We start from the raw sequence: 12,663 nt of genomic DNA on the forward strand, positions 1-12,663 counted from the left end.
AAATCATTAGTTAACCATCCAGAGAAGTTAATCTTAATAATTAACAGTTACATACCAGAATCTGCAAATTTACTGAGTATACTAGTGATCCTAATTTGATATTTTCATAATAAAATAAATTTTTGAACATACTTACCCGCTGATTATATAAATATAGCTTTAGTCTCTGACGTCCCAGCAGAAATTCAAAACTCGCGGCAATCGCAGATTGAGTAGACAGGTGTACCACCTGCGTGCCCTCACGCGAAGGTACTTAAAAATATTCCATGAATCCTCAGATTTTCCATGCCCATAGACTGTCTCTCTTGAGGGGAGGAGGGAGGGAATCAAATTGATATAACCACCGGGTAAGTATGTTCAAAAATTTATTTATTATGAAAATATTATTTTTAAACATAAGACTTACCCGGTGGTTATATAAATATAGCAGATTGACACCCTTGGTGGAGGGTCAGAAACAGCCAACATTGTTGGAATTTTACTTAAGAGTTAATAAACCTTAAGGGTTCGTATCTGATAAGGAAGCTGACATTAATGAATACTTTCATTATGTCCGCTTTCCTTATGAGATCCAGCGATCCACCCAGGGGGCTGAAGACCTCTAGGAGCTGTCAAACCGGTGTAAATACCTCTATGTTGACAGGACCACCTCCAATACCCTTGTTCCGGGCGCTCTCAAGGAACAAAATGACCACCTGACTAAAATCAATGATTGTGGAAGACTGTCGACCAATCTCCACGAACAACCATAAAAATACAAAAGTTCCAAGAGAAGAAAAGGGTATAGGATTATGGGAACATAGTGGTGGATCCTTCCCCAACTACTGCACTCACTGCTACGAATGGTCCCAGAGTGAAGCAGTCCTCAAAAAGATTCTGGACACGTTTCAAAATAATGTGAAGCGAACACAGATTTACTCCTCCAAAAGGTTGTATCCTTAATGCTTTGCAACGATCTATTCTGCTTGAAGGCCACCGAAGTTGTTACAGCTCTAACTTCAAGCATCTTGGCTTTTCAAAAAACTTGAGGTCTGCCTCACTGCAATGTGCATAAGCCTGATGAAGAATGAAAGTGCATTCTTCGACATCTGCAACGAGGACTTCCGACTTGCTTCGCAACACTTCCGTACAGTCCAGATAGAACTTCACGCCTCTTACAGGGCACAGGACTCTCTCCAACTCCTCACCAATCACATCCGAAAGGTTCGGAATCTCAAAAGCCTTGGGCCAAAGTTGAGAAGGGCGTTCGTTCTTGGCGAGAAAGCCTAACTGCAGTGAGCAGATAGCTTTGTTATCTCGAAAAAACCAACGTTTTAGCTAAAAGCATGAATCCCACTGACTCTTTGAGCTATCACCAGACTGACCAAAAATAGAGTCTTCATCGTGAGGTCCTTAAAAAAAGCTGAATGCAAGAGCTCAAACCTGTCACTCATAAAGAACTTCAGGTCAATATTCAGATTCCAAGCTGGTGAATACTGGAGTTGTTGCTTTGATGTTTCAAACGATTTAAGAAGTTTCTGTAGGTCTTTAACATTAGAGAGGTCCAAGCTTTGTGCCATGCATACGGTTGCTACAATACTCTTGTATCCTTTGATGGTAGAGGATAAAAAAATTGCATTTCCTTCGAAGATATAACTGGAAGTCAGCAATTCGAGTTATAGAAGTACTGGACGAGGAAAGAGAGTTAACTCTGCACCACAATTTAAAAAACCTCGTACTTGGATTGGTAAACCTTGATGGTAGAAGTCCTTCTTGCTCTTGCAATAGCTCTAGCTGCTTCCTTCGAAAGAACCTCTAGTTCTTGTGAGTTTTTCGATAATCTGAAGACAGTAAGATGAAGAGCTTGGAGATTTTGATGGTACCTTTCCAAGTGGGGTTGTTTGAGTAGATCTACTCTTAATGAAAGACTTCTTGGAGTGTCTACCATCCGTTCCAGTACCTCTGTGAACCACTCTCTGAGGGTCAAAAGAGGGCCACTAGAGTCAATCCGTCCTTTCGTGTGGCACAAACTTTTGCATCACTTTGTAATGTCCATGTCACGAGCTGTTTGACACTCGACGTCGTGTTCTGCTTGATGCTTGACGTCGCACCCCATTAGATGCTCAACGTCACGTCTTGCTGGACACTCGACGTCACGTCCTGCAGGACGCTGGACGTCACGTTAGGTGGACGCTGGACGTCACGTTAGGTGGACGCTCGACGTCACATTAGGTGGACGTTCGACGTCACGTCTGTCTGCTTGACTCCTTGGGTAAAAGATGCTAAAACATGACATTTAACGGGGGGAGTTGTAAAGACGTTCGTCAACAAGAACCTCTCGACCAGTAGCCTTACGACGCTTGGCGTCCAGGTGTGAAATTACCCGACGCTCAGGGTCCAGTCCTGCTACTCTCTTGTTGTTCGCCGGTTGATAAACCTGCATGAGCAAAGAGAGAGATTCTGTTGCAAATCTTGCAGCATATTAAATATAGGGTCAACCTGTTGTGGTACAGGTGACGTCACGTCTACCACAAGCTCTCTTTCTACACCGTTTTAAACAACACGCAGAGAGTCCAGAGGACGATAACCAGTCTGACGGTGGAGGAGGAGCATGAACCGAGGTCATGTCAGGCTCAGACAGCTGTCCTGCAACTGCGTGAGTAGGACGTTTCTTGACAGTTGCCGACATCCTAAAAGGATGTTCGGTAGGAGAGCTTTCTTTGGTCGAAAGAAAAAACGCTCAGAACTGCTCCAAAGAATGCAACCAGAAGCTTGTGGTGTCATGATAGGACGCTGATTGACCGTGTCCACCTTTCTCTTCAGAGGTCTGGAAGCTTGACGCCAGACTCGTCTGGGCGCCGAGTCATCCAAAGATGACGAAAAAACCTTCATCCTCACCTTTCCTATGATGAAGGTGAGCGTCCTGGGAAGCGTCAATAGATATGCTCGAGGCGGCGTCTGCTCGGGAGCTAAAGCCTCTCCCTTCCTTTTGTCGTTCGACATTCCTTCTCCCAGGAGGTGGGGAGCTTGGAAGAAGTCTATGGTCGACATTCCTTGGAAGAGGTCTATGGTTAGAACGTTCACCTTTCCTACTCACAGGGTTTAGGGAGCTTGGAAGAGGTCTATGGTTAGAAGAACGACAGGTCCTAGCAGACGCACCACCTATTTGAGGGGTGGTGCTTAGGCCGAAACAAAGAGCCCAAAACTGGACAACTTCCTCCTATACACGAACCTTCAGGAATTGCTTGAAGTTCGGATGGATGAGGATGTGGAAGTAAGCATCCTGGAAGTCTAAAGAGACCATCCAGTGGACCTTTCCTACTGCTGTAAGGACTGATTTCGATGTCTCCATGGAGAACTTTGACTTCTGAACGAAGGCATTGAGAGCAGTTACATCCAGAACCGGACAATAGCCTCCATCTCCAAACAGAGACATTTGATGTTGCATAGCCTGTCCCTTTGGCTCCTCTCTGTATTTGGCAGAGAGGTCTATCGGAGTAACTAATAAAGGTTTCATTAGGAAAAAAAAAAAAAAATTCGCATCCATCCTTTAGTAATAGCACGGACCAAAGGTCTGCTCCTCTCCTCTCCCACGCTCACCAGAAGTAGTTAAGACTGGCTCCTACCGTTGTCTGTGCGGTTTAGAGAAAAAGTATGCAGAAACTTTCTGCTGATCTAGACACCAAAACCTGTTTCTTTGACCAACTCTTGAGGGAGAAGAGAGGAAGAAAAAACGGTGGTGCATACCTCAATTCTGACTTCTAATTCAAAGTTATCCTGCATCATTGCCTGCATTCCTCCAAAGACTCAGCGATCCACCCAGGGGTCTGTAAAAGTCTCTGTAGGGCTGCCACAAGGTCCTCGACCTTAACGTGGCTAGACCTCCACCCTTGCTATCCTGGCATACCTGATAAGGAAGCTGGCTTCATAGGTTTTTATGCCTCATTTAACTACATTCCTTGAGAGACTCAGCAATCCACCCAGGGGGCTGTAAAAGTCTCTGTGGGGCTGCCAAAAGGTCCTCGACCTTAACGTAGGTAGACCTCCACCCTTGCTATCCTGGCATAACTGATAAGGAAACTGGCTTCATAGGTTTTATGCCCTGCATTCCTTGAGAGACTCAGCAATCCACCCAGGGGGCTGTAAAAGTCTCTGTGGGGCTGCCACAAGGTCCTCGACCTTAACATGTGTTATCCTGGAATACTTGGATTGCATCCAGTCTCCCATCCTCCTCAAAGCTCTATTAGATGATCGAGACAGCACCATCTTAGTAAACAGAGACTCCTTCGACGCCTTCCTTAGCAAAAACTCTGAAGGCGGGACAAGGAGCAGCAGGCACAAAATAAATTGGAAACTCTTCAGAAAAAACTCTCATGAGTTTCTTAAAGTCAACTGAAGGAAGAAGTATCTTATGAACCTCTCCTAAGAGAACTCCTCTAAAAGATAAATAGGAGAAAAGAGATCGTCAATCCCTTCCTCCTGCAAGTCTCTAACCGAGGTAGAGATGTCTTGTTTCCTAGTTGTCAACTCCTTAAGGTCCTGAATTCTGGCCTCAATGTCTTTTAGGGTTTTTAATTCTCGCCATCCAACAGACACCAAGAGTTAGTTCAAGCGGGCCTTGGTCTGAGAAAATAATATCTTTCCAGTTAATATTTATTTCTGTATCTTTTAATATAGCACCTGGCGTAACAATGTTCCAACGCTAGACGCCTACGGGTCATTACGATCGGAACTAAGACGTTCGCGATCTCGACGTTTGGCCCAACTGGTGTAACCACAACATCCAGGTCTTGATGCTCGACGTCACGTCTAACTGCTTGACGCTCCGCGCCACGTCTAACTGCTTGATGCTCGGCATCATGCTTGACACTTGTCGTCAAGTCCAACTGCTGGACTCTTGACGCCATGCAACTGTGCGACGCTCGGCGTCACGTCTAACTGCCTGACACTCAACGTCAAGTCCAACTGCTGGACGCTAGACGTCATGCAACTGCTTGACGCTCGGCATCACGTGACTCTTGGAACAATGCCGTTCACGATTTAGAAGCTCGCGATCTAGACGCTCGGAGCTATGCTTGACACGCAGTGTCACGTCCAACTGCTTGAAGCTCGACGTCACGTAACTGCTTGACGCTCGGCGTCATGTCTAACTGCTTGACACTCGACGTTAAGTACAACTGCTGGATGCTTGACGTCATGCAACTGCTTGACGCTCGGCGCCACGTGACTTACAGAACAATGACGCTCGCGATTAAAAACCCTAGCGATTCAGATGCTCGGAACTATGCCGTTCGCGTCAAGAACGTTAGCTCATTGAACAAAAGAGACAAAGAAGTTGCACATAGTAACAAACATCGTGTCAAACTCTTACAGTAGCGTTAGTAGCTTGCTGTCCAAAGCTCTGACGCTCGGCGTTAGATAACACTTTTACCTCGCCTTACCCATGGCGAGGGCGAGCGTTCTGGAAAGCGTCAACAGGAACGCTCGAGGGGACGTCTGCTCGAGCACTAACGCCTCTCGTTTCCTTTCGCCGATCGACATTCCTTCTCCCAAGGGTTGGGGAGCTTGGAAGAGGTCTAAGGCTAGGATAACGACAGGTTCGAGCAAACGCACCCTCCACTGACTGATTAAATTCACTGCACTAATTTAGCACTGGAAATTAGTCTTTTTAATACTCTTTCACATAAGACCAAAGGAAAGACATGTAAGCCTTTTACCTTGTAAAAAGAAAGTACATAAAATGTAATATATTAATTAGACCTGCCCGCTGCGAGAGATATTAATCTTCCGCCAAGGGCTTGAGTGGGAATTCAATAAGAAATTTTATTAACATTAGAAATCCCATATCAAAAAAAAAAAAAAAAATGATGCAAAGTAATTTGTGAAACTGCATCGATTGTGTGAGAACAACGTAGTGTAACTTTAACTGTACGCTGGTTTATTTGAACTCTGAAAATAGATTGATGATTCTCTAAATAAAGTATACTAATAAGACAAATATATTCTTAAAAATAATATATTCCTTTATATTATAAGAACTTAAATACTTTGGTTTTTAAGTAGAATTTTACTTTTCATAAATAACGATAAAAAGAAATTTGTAATACAGTACTGTATCGATTGACTGAGAACTGCGTGGTGTAAATTTAACTGAACGCTAGTTTATTTAATCTTTGAAAATAGACCGAAGATTATCTAAAGAAAATATACTAAAAGGACAAATATTTTCTTAAAATAACATATTCCTTTTATCTTATAAAACTTAAATACTCTGGTTAGTAAGATAGTATTCACTTATCATTTTTTAGATTGCAAGTCATACTACGTAGTCTACGTAGCTTACGTCATATGACTGTGAGGTCATAGAGTAGGCGGAGTGTTTACCTACCACCATCATGTTTTTCAACAGTTTTACAGTACAGTAGGTTGAAAAAACTTCTAATCCTACCTTTTAAGCTATGAACATAGCAATCAAATACCAAACAAAACCAAAATAAGCGAATGCCAATAACCAATTTAGTAGTACATCACCAAGATAACTGCCAAAATTCAGGTTAATAACGAGTGAATATCCAATGATGTTACCGGCGTGAGCGGCAGAGAAAATCTGAGGATTCATGGAATGTTTCTAAGTACCTTCGTGTGAGGGCGTGCAGGTGGTACACCTGGCTACTCAATATGCGATTGCCGCGAATTTTGAATTTCTACCGGGACGTCAGAGACTAAAGCTATATTTATATAACCACCGAGTAAGTCTTAAGTTTAAAAAAATTAACAATGACGATAGGAAAAACTATACATACCACTTGTAAGCCACAATATTGCCATATCGATTTTGAAAAGCCAATTCAATGGGATTATCTGGATCATTCAAATTGTACAAAAACAGGGTCTTCTTTGCAACAACCAAGCTCACCTGAGAGAAAAGAAAAAAAACCTATTATTTCCATATTCACCTCTGAATAGAAAAAGCTACTAACTAGAAGTGCCAACTTGACAACCTTAAGATGAAAAAAAGAAAAAAAAAATCACTATCATTACCCAACTCCTGATCTATGTTGCAACACCCGCCAAGAATTGAGAAGGTAATGATGAGGGTTGGCGAGGGAAAAGTATATAAAGATTCATATTTACAGATTCATGGCCACTGAAGTTAAGTATCAGCTAAAGAGATGGGGAAGAAGGGAAGAAGCTATTTTTACTCAGAGGTATGGAAATAATAGATTTTAGTATACAAATCTTATTTATTTCCATAAATCTTACCCCTGAATAAAAATTGTTGATTAAATACACTACCTAGGTAAAGGGAAGATGATACATTAGCTACACAAAAGAGATAGCATGAGAAATGAATTATTATCAAACCTACTGTATGTGTACCAAATCTCCAATGGAAAGTATTAACCCTTTTACCCCCAAAGGACGTACTGGTACGTTTCACAAAAGCCATCCCTTTATCCCCATTGACGTACCGGTACGTCCTTGCAAAAAAATGCTATAAAAAATTTTTTTTCATATTTTTGATAATTTTTTGAGAAAATTCAGGCATTTTCCAAGAGAATGAGACCAACCTGACCTCTCTATGACAAAAATTAAGGCCGTTAGAGCAATTTAAAAAAAATATACTGAAAAATGTGCTGGGATAAAAATAACCCCCCTGGGGGTTAAGGGTTGGAAATTTCCAAATAGCCTGGGGGTAAAAGGGTTAATAATCTTAGTTATGGTAAACGATACATGACATATAGGGATATCTCCATATGGACTATACTGATGATTTAGATTAATGGAAATATTATTCTTAGCATAATGTAAAGTGTTTGTAGGTAGTAAATAAGTCAACGCACCAGCCACCCGTTGATATACTACCGCTAGAGAATTATTGGGTCCCTATGACTGGCCAGAAAATACTACATTGGATCCCTCTCTCTGGTTACGGCTCATATTATCTTTGCCTACACATATACTTTCCTCTTGGTAAGGGTAGAAGAGACTCTTTAGACATGATAAGCAGGTCTTCTCAGAGGACACTCCGAAATCAAACCATGGTCCTCTAGTCTAGGGTTGTGCCATAGGTTCTGTACCATTGTCTCCCACTGTCTTGGATTGAAGTTCTCATACATGATTAGAAAGCCCATTCTTTGTACAGTACTTTTATATGGTATATAAAACATAAAATTATTAATGTTTCTATACAAAAAATTTTATCATAAAAAACACCTGCACCACAATAGTAAAACTTACTCCGTTTTATAACGACAATTGCTCAATATTTCTCTGATAACACATATATTTTTACTTATACATTTTATTGGAAATTCAATTGGCTTTACAATGATATCTTGAATTTTTCCTTATCATTATTTGTTATGACGTAACAATGAAAAACGTCTAACATAAATAGGTCAGAAAATCTAAAATTTTCGCTCCAAAAAAAAAAAAAAAGCTATACAGTATTTTATTTCTTTATACCTCACTTAAGTGGCGTCTTGTGATAAGTACTGTACTGTGGAACTGCAGCACACCTTTTTTTTATTTGATATCATTGGTAATATTCAATATAATGATTTTTTCTTTAATTCTTTCTTTATGCTTGTACAATATACTGTACAGTACTGTATAATCCTTAAGCTTAATGTCATTAGCCATCCTTCACTTTACGCCAAAAAAAAATCTTTATGGAACTGTGCACTTCAGTTCCAGCTTCGGGGTATTTGGCTGTTGTGTGCATGCGCACGAGAATCTACAGGCGAGTCTGAGCTACGGGCTCAGAGGGAGAGAGAGCACTGTTGTTCCCTCAGTGCCGACCTTGCCGTGTCAGTGGGCGTTAGTTATTTTTTCTTTAAACTAAGGGTGCTGTGCTAGAAAGCTGTGTACTATATTTTTCAATAATAAAATGTAGAATTAGATTGTTATTCTACTTCCAGTTATTCTATTTCATTTTTTTTTTCCACTTTTCTTTTCAATTCCCATGACTACAACAGAGGCAGAATGCTGCTTTTCAACTTTGAAAACAATTAAAACTTTTCTAAGACACACTATGAATTTGGAAAGACTAAATGCACTTGCAGTGCTTTCAATGGAGAAAATTCCTCTAATGTCTTCCAGAGATCAAAAAGCAAATAATAGATATTTTCGTACATATTGAAACGATAAAAAATGGATTTAATTTTTAAATGAATGGATCAAGCTTGAACAGTAACAATTTAGTTTATGGTAAGTAAAATGCTTTGATTTTGTTCTTTTAGTATTCTATCAAGTTTCTGTATATATTTTCTTATGCCTGTTTGATTCCTTTCACACAAAATTAAAACAAAGGCTACAATTTTTTTTGGAGCAGCACCCCCACTAAGTTTAGTTGTAAGGTGACACTGCCTCACTTACTAATAAATTTACTGGAAAGAGGGTGCATCGACATGAAAGATCTACAATTCTACACAATTTACATATTAGAAAAAATCCTCAATCACAATTAGGCCTATAGTATTTTCCATGAATTTCTAAAATAAATATCTAGGATTTCTTTTTAATTTCATGTTCAAGACACATTTTCTATCATTTTTTAGTATTCTAGTTATTCTTTTTACATTACCACAAAGTTCAATATTTTTCCAATATAATATAACAAACCAGAAGCCTCAATCTGTTATAGTTTGGATTTATCAATTTTGCAAAAGAAACTTTTTTTGCAAACGTTATTTTTCGGCGAAGGCCATATGCACTGTACCTCACCCTGACTTTTGTAAGGGCATAGGCGTCACAGGGTTAACCATCTAAGAGTACAGTATCCATGAAAAAATTCTCTTCTGTGACAGAAATATGGAAAGATGGATAATTTTGAAAAGATTCTTAAACTGGTATCCATTGCAAACTAGTAAATCCTTCTCTATGATGACAGGGCCATTGTTGACTTGGTCTAGCTTGACTAATGAGTTATCGCCTATTTCAATTTCTTTACCTTTCAATAGTGTTATTTCTGTAGAAAGGTGTTTAGATATAGCTGCTTAAGACCACACAATGTATTTCAACAGTATTGTTTCTACTATTGATAATTAAAAAAATTTCATGTTTGAGCATATATTTCAGTGTCTCCTAAATTGGGTAAATTATAATCTTCACACTTCTCTACATATAATACTGCAGTAGGATTGCTACCAGATTTTTATTTTACATGAGTTACTTCCTATGGAGTTAGAAATAATAGGAAGATCAATCAATCCAGCAAGACGTTTTAAAACAACCCACAACCCATTTTGTGATCCCTCCTCATCAAGGCAAATTACTGTTGCTACTACTGACAAACATAATCGTTTACCTGATAGCTATTTAGGCATCAGAGAAAAAGGCACACTTCCCAAGAGAGGGCTTTCCTAGTGTATAAAACGAATACTTAATTAGTTGTCTTGTATCAATGTAATTGCCTTCTCTGAGGTAAGAAACAATTTGTAAAATAAAATTCCCCATGATTTATATCTGTAAATAACCATATTAGAGTAAAATATATTGAATAGGAATTACAGTATCAGTAATTTAAAATGTAGCATGTGTGAATGTGTAAAGGATGAAAAGAAGAATGATAGAAAAATATGTTAGGCTGACTTCTATACACACAATTGCAAAAGCTCAAGCTAAGAAGTTTTGAACAAGGTAATATTTTTTTCTTTTTTTTTTTTTGTAAAGAATATCATACACTATAAAACCCAAAACAATTATATTGCTGAACATCTTTGATACATTTAAAGTACAATACCAAATATCAACACTAATATGAAGAAGGAATGCTAAGAGATAGTAAACAAGGGTTAGCTAAGTTAGTCTCTAAGACAAATGCCATTGCAATAATCAAGAAAAATTCCATATTTACGACAATTTTCATAGGTTTTATTTTTTTTTCCTTTCATATGACCCTGATTTTAGTATGTAATGTTTCATAACAGACAAAAAAGCTGAAAACTGAAAATAAAAGGGATTTTGACATAGGAAAAATCTATTTTTGGGTGAGATAGCCATGTCATCCTGATGGAAGTTCCTCCAGCAACTTTCTACTGTATAATATTTCTGCAATTGATATTATAAAAGAATTACCGTCGGGTATCACAGGGTTCTAACCCCCGGAACGACTATCCGAAGATATCGTGTATAATCAGATATGATAATCATAGGTATCTGCACCCCGAATAGACCTTTCCCAGTCTAATCCTCTAGGGGGAAGGATAAGTGAGGAGCCGTTACATATCCTATCACCTTTCGGTGCTCCCACACGACTTTGCCGCTCCATTGTTACATTGATTTTTTTTCCAAAATATTTCTACAAAGACTGGATTGAGACTAATACATGGGAAAATATGGTAAATGTATTTTAAATGAAGCTATCTCATTTGCAACTAATATCCTACTTAAACAGGCTAAAACAGTAAAATCAAACAAACCGTATTTTCCGACATGGCTCTTTCATCTTGCTTCATTTCTGAAAACTGAATATCTGAGGGTTCACCCCTCAAGGGAGTTGTTCTCAAGGTATCACCTTCAATGCTACTGATAGTTAATATCTTATCTTCACCACCCAACGCTAAAAGGTTGGCCGTTGACCAACAACCACTCTGTATTTTGCGACTGTGTTTGCCTACCACTGGAATGCGCCTGAAAATAAAACAAATTAACAATCAAAATTTTACATTGATACTTATACCAAGCAAGTTGTTGTTCACCCTATTCAGAGAAACTTTTATTCTAATAACAAATAACATCTTTAATAGAGTGGAAACAGGAGGAAAAGGCACAAGATAAGCACAAAATGTACAGTGGAACCTCTACATACGATCTTAATTCGTTCCGGGAACTACTTCATATGTTAAAACAATCGTATGTTGGAGCGAATATTCCCATAAGAATACATTGTAATTTGTATAATTTGTTCTACAGTCCAAAGACCTATGATAACTCAATAAATTACAACACATAATTACAAATAACAATAATACAATTGCAGTATATAAGAGAGATGTAATAAAGAATAATTAAAAAGAAATAGTAAATAAAAAAGGGATTTTGACGAAGGAAAAATCTATTTCTGGGGAGAGACCTGTGGCACCCGGTGAAATATACAGACAATTGAATATTAAAGTGCCAACAATGGTATGGGGCGGTATCAACTTAAAGTTAATATTCGGTTGTTTGGTCGATGCAATATGGGTGATTAGGGAATTCAGTGAGTGCCGGAACTCTAAAATAATAGGTTTTTTATCCCCTTATCAGAGTTTCAAGAAACACCAGACTCATGTCTCCTTTCTTTTACAGAAGGCCCGTTGTACTGCTGAAGGATGCCCTGCCTCGTTCAGCGACCCCGTTGGGCATGACCTCTGCCAGTCTCATGCACACTGCTCCATTCCCTTTACCCAGGAACCGGGACAGGCCCAATACCCAGTTTGGTTCCCGGATTTGTGCTCGCTCTGTTACGAGCAGTCGTCAGTTCTGCTGAATGATGATGTAAGTGGGTTTTCCCTTTGTTCCTTATTTCTCGTTGGCAGACACTAATATAGACATGAATATGATATACACAGTATATTTTGGAGGGCAAACCCCCTCCTCCATCACTAATCACTGCAAATCTTACAGGCCGATGATGTCTCTCTTCGTTCAGCAAGGGCTACTCTTCGTCCGTGGGTGTCGGGCTTTGGCAGGAATGCC

At 39.3% G+C, this 12,663-nt stretch overlaps 1 protein-coding gene across 1 annotated transcript in view; it reads right to left on the reverse strand.

Annotated features, from left to right (window-relative positions):
* Oseg6 (intraflagellar transport protein Oseg6) overlaps window positions 1-12,663 on the reverse strand; it is a 313,337-nt gene that overhangs the window by 233,967 nt on the left and 66,707 nt on the right. Inside the window, 2 exon segments of the mRNA XM_068348165.1 lie at window positions 6,783-6,895; window positions 11,406-11,616. Of these exon segments, the coding sequence (XP_068204266.1) occupies window positions 6,783-6,895; window positions 11,406-11,616 (324 nt within the window).

Source organism: Palaemon carinicauda, chromosome 24, assembly GCF_036898095.1.
Source record: "Palaemon carinicauda isolate YSFRI2023 chromosome 24, ASM3689809v2, whole genome shotgun sequence".
NCBI classification, from domain to species: Eukaryota; Metazoa; Arthropoda; class Malacostraca; order Decapoda; family Palaemonidae; genus Palaemon; species Palaemon carinicauda.